General features: G+C 38.8%; 1 protein-coding gene across 1 annotated transcript; it reads left to right on the forward strand.

The window, feature by feature from the left end:
* The first annotated feature begins 347 nt into the window (after window positions 1-347).
* On the forward strand, window positions 348-1874 carry LOC111920377 (galactinol synthase 2). Its single transcript, XM_023915942.3, has 3 exons — window positions 348-831; window positions 921-1241; window positions 1325-1874. Exons 1-3 carry the CDS (start codon window positions 514-516, stop codon window positions 1685-1687), a joined length of 1002 nt encoding a protein of 333 aa, XP_023771710.1. The 5' UTR covers window positions 348-513; the 3' UTR covers window positions 1688-1874.
* Window positions 1875-2675: the final 801 nt, after the last annotated feature.

The raw sequence follows: 2675 nt of genomic DNA on the forward strand, positions 1-2675 counted from the left end.
CCTAGGGATTAATCGGGACATAATCGGGATTTTTACGACATTGGTTCCACCATGTATTCTTTTTATTTTCGAACATCCATTTTAAGAACCTTATATTCTTTTTATTTTCGAACATGATCGACATATTTAATTTTGTTACAAAAGTTATTCATAATTTTAAATACTAAATTTAATCAAACCTAGGAAACGAGGATACAGGGTGCACCGACACAAGTCAAACATATATGATCCCAGACCTTCTAGCCTGTTCCAAACTACTCTACACTACTTCTGAATTCTCCCGTTGTCTCTTTCTCGAGAAACTTCTCGGTAACCATCTCTGCACCGTACGATCACAACCATTGCTACGTGTAAACCGATTACAGGATTCCGGTTGAGTAAACTTAACCTGTATTGCCACTTATCTTATATAACTACCTCCTTCCTCCACAACCTTAAATCAGTCTTCTACCTGCTTTTCACTTCTCTTAATTTCTTGAATCCTTGCTTCCCTTGTTTCTCAGTTGTTCAAGAATGGCTCCGGCAGCCGTGAATCTTGATATAATACCAACGGCTTCGAATTCCAAGAAGAGGGCGTATATAACGTTCTTGGCAGGAAATGGCGACTACATAAAGGGTGTCGTCGGATTGGCCAAAGGGTTAAGGAAGGTTAACTCCGCGTATCCTCTTGTCGTGGTGGTTCTTCCCGACGTTCCGGAGGAGCACCGTCGTATCCTGGAGTCTCAAGGTTGCATCGTTATAGAAATTGAACCAGTTTACCCACCGGAAAGTCAGACTCAATTCGCCATGGCGTATTACGTCATCAACTACTCCAAGCTCCGCATCTGGAAGGTATGGGTTACACGTGTCTCTTTTACATTTCATACGTGGCATTAATATGATTTCGCACGTGGATTGAATCTTTTAGTTTTATGTTGCAGTTTGTGGAGTACGGGAAGATGATATACTTGGATGGAGATATCCAGGTGTTTGATAACATTGACCATCTGTTTGACCTGCCGGACGGCCACTTTTACGCGGTGATGGACTGTTTTTGCGAGAAGACGTGGAGCCATTCGCTGCAATACCAGATTGGGTATTGCCAGCAGTCTCCGGAGAAGGTCCAGTGGCCGGCCGACATGGGTCCGAAACCGTCTCTCTTCTTCAACGCCGGCATGTTTGTTTTTGAACCAAGTATCACTACCTATGATGATCTGCTAAAGACCCTCAGCGTGACCCCTCCCACCCCTTTCGCTGAACAGGTACGTAATTAATAGTCGTTGCCAACAAATCTTCCGGTGATTGTGATTAACTAATTAACAAAATTCGTCTTAATTAATTGCAGGATTTTTTGAACATGTACTTCAAGGATATCTACAAGCCAATCCCTCTGGTGTACAATCTTGTTCTTGCGATGTTGTGGCGGCATCCAGAAAATGTAGATGTTGATGAAGTGAAAGTAGTTCATTACTGTGCTGCTGGATCAAAGCCATGGAGGTATACTGGAGAAGAAGAGAACATGCAGAGGGAGGACATAAAGATGTTTGTGAAGAAATGGTGGGATATTTATAACGACAAGTCTCTAGATTGCAATAAAAAATCGATTTTGGCAGCCAGCAGCAACAATACTAATAATGGTGAGATGGTTTTATCGCCGGCACTGATCTCCGACCCTAAAGTACCCGTCTGCGCGCCCTCGGCCGCTTAATTAGCCGGGTCGTCGAGTATATATATATAATGTACTGCTCATAGTTTGTTTTGGGTTGTTGGTTTCACTCCATTTCTTATAATGGATTGTATGGATATGTAAATTAGGAGGTAAAAGGTTTGCTGATTTCTCTTTTTCTCGTTCTTATATATCGTAATCGTAATAATATTGGAATGTTAAGTTTAAAGTTCAGAGGTACCAAGATCTAGTGTACTCTTTTCCGAAAAAAAGATCTTGTGTCCTGATCTTCATGTCAATCTTTAAAGCTCGATGAATGTGACAAGAATCTTTTCATTTGGTAAAGTCTTTTATTGTGACTTCTGAGGGTGTTAAGAAAATCTTTAGGGGTTAATAGGTTATTTTCTTTTCCAAGTTTTTGTTTGATTGATTTGTATTTTTCACCTAGTCGTGTTGATGGATCGTTTTCTTAGTATATATCATACGTGCGCTCAGCAAGGTTGAGGGGTTTTGTAATTGTAGGTGCTCTTTCCATGTACACTAGCAGTTTAATTTGGTAGGTGTTCTGTTTTTTTTTCTTTGAACGGCCACATTTTATAAAGCAAACCTACTAGCTAGAAAATAAAAACACAGAGAAAATGATGAGAAAAGAAAACACTTAGAAAATGATATTATGCTATTTTGGCTACATCTATCTGAAAACAAATTAATCGTAATGAATAACAATTTCTTCTCAGAAGAATAGACTTCTCTTTGGTGATGCGTTGTTTTTCGATGTAATGTGTAATTGTCGACTTGGCATGTTATGGGAAGTTCTATATATAGGAATGAGCTATAATCAAATGTTGGAACTTGGTGATGCCGTGTAAAAGAGAAATTACAAAATATTATTAATTTTATTAAATTTGTGACACATAACATTTGATATGGTAGGATGATAAGTAGATATAAATAGTAGCAGGATATTTAATTTCTCCATGTAAAAATAACATCATTTGGGCCGTATTATCTGTATTTTTGCATTTCGCTA

The sequence above is a fragment of the Lactuca sativa genome, chromosome 9 (genome assembly GCF_002870075.4).
Source record: "Lactuca sativa cultivar Salinas chromosome 9, Lsat_Salinas_v11, whole genome shotgun sequence".
Taxonomy (NCBI): domain Eukaryota; kingdom Viridiplantae; phylum Streptophyta; class Magnoliopsida; order Asterales; family Asteraceae; genus Lactuca; species Lactuca sativa.

Excerpts from the sequence above, each read along its gene's own strand:
- LOC111920377 (XM_023915942.3), top strand. The coding sequence starts at position 514 with ATGGCTCCGGCAGCCGTGAATCTTGATATAATACCAACGGCTTCGAAT. Across the intron at positions 832-920 it reads CCAAGCTCCGCATCTGGAAG|TTTGTGGAGTACGGGAAGAT; the intron begins GTATGGGTTACA and ends TTTATGTTGCAG. Across the intron at positions 1,242-1,324 it reads CCACCCCTTTCGCTGAACAG|GATTTTTTGAACATGTACTT; the intron begins GTACGTAATTAA and ends AATTAATTGCAG.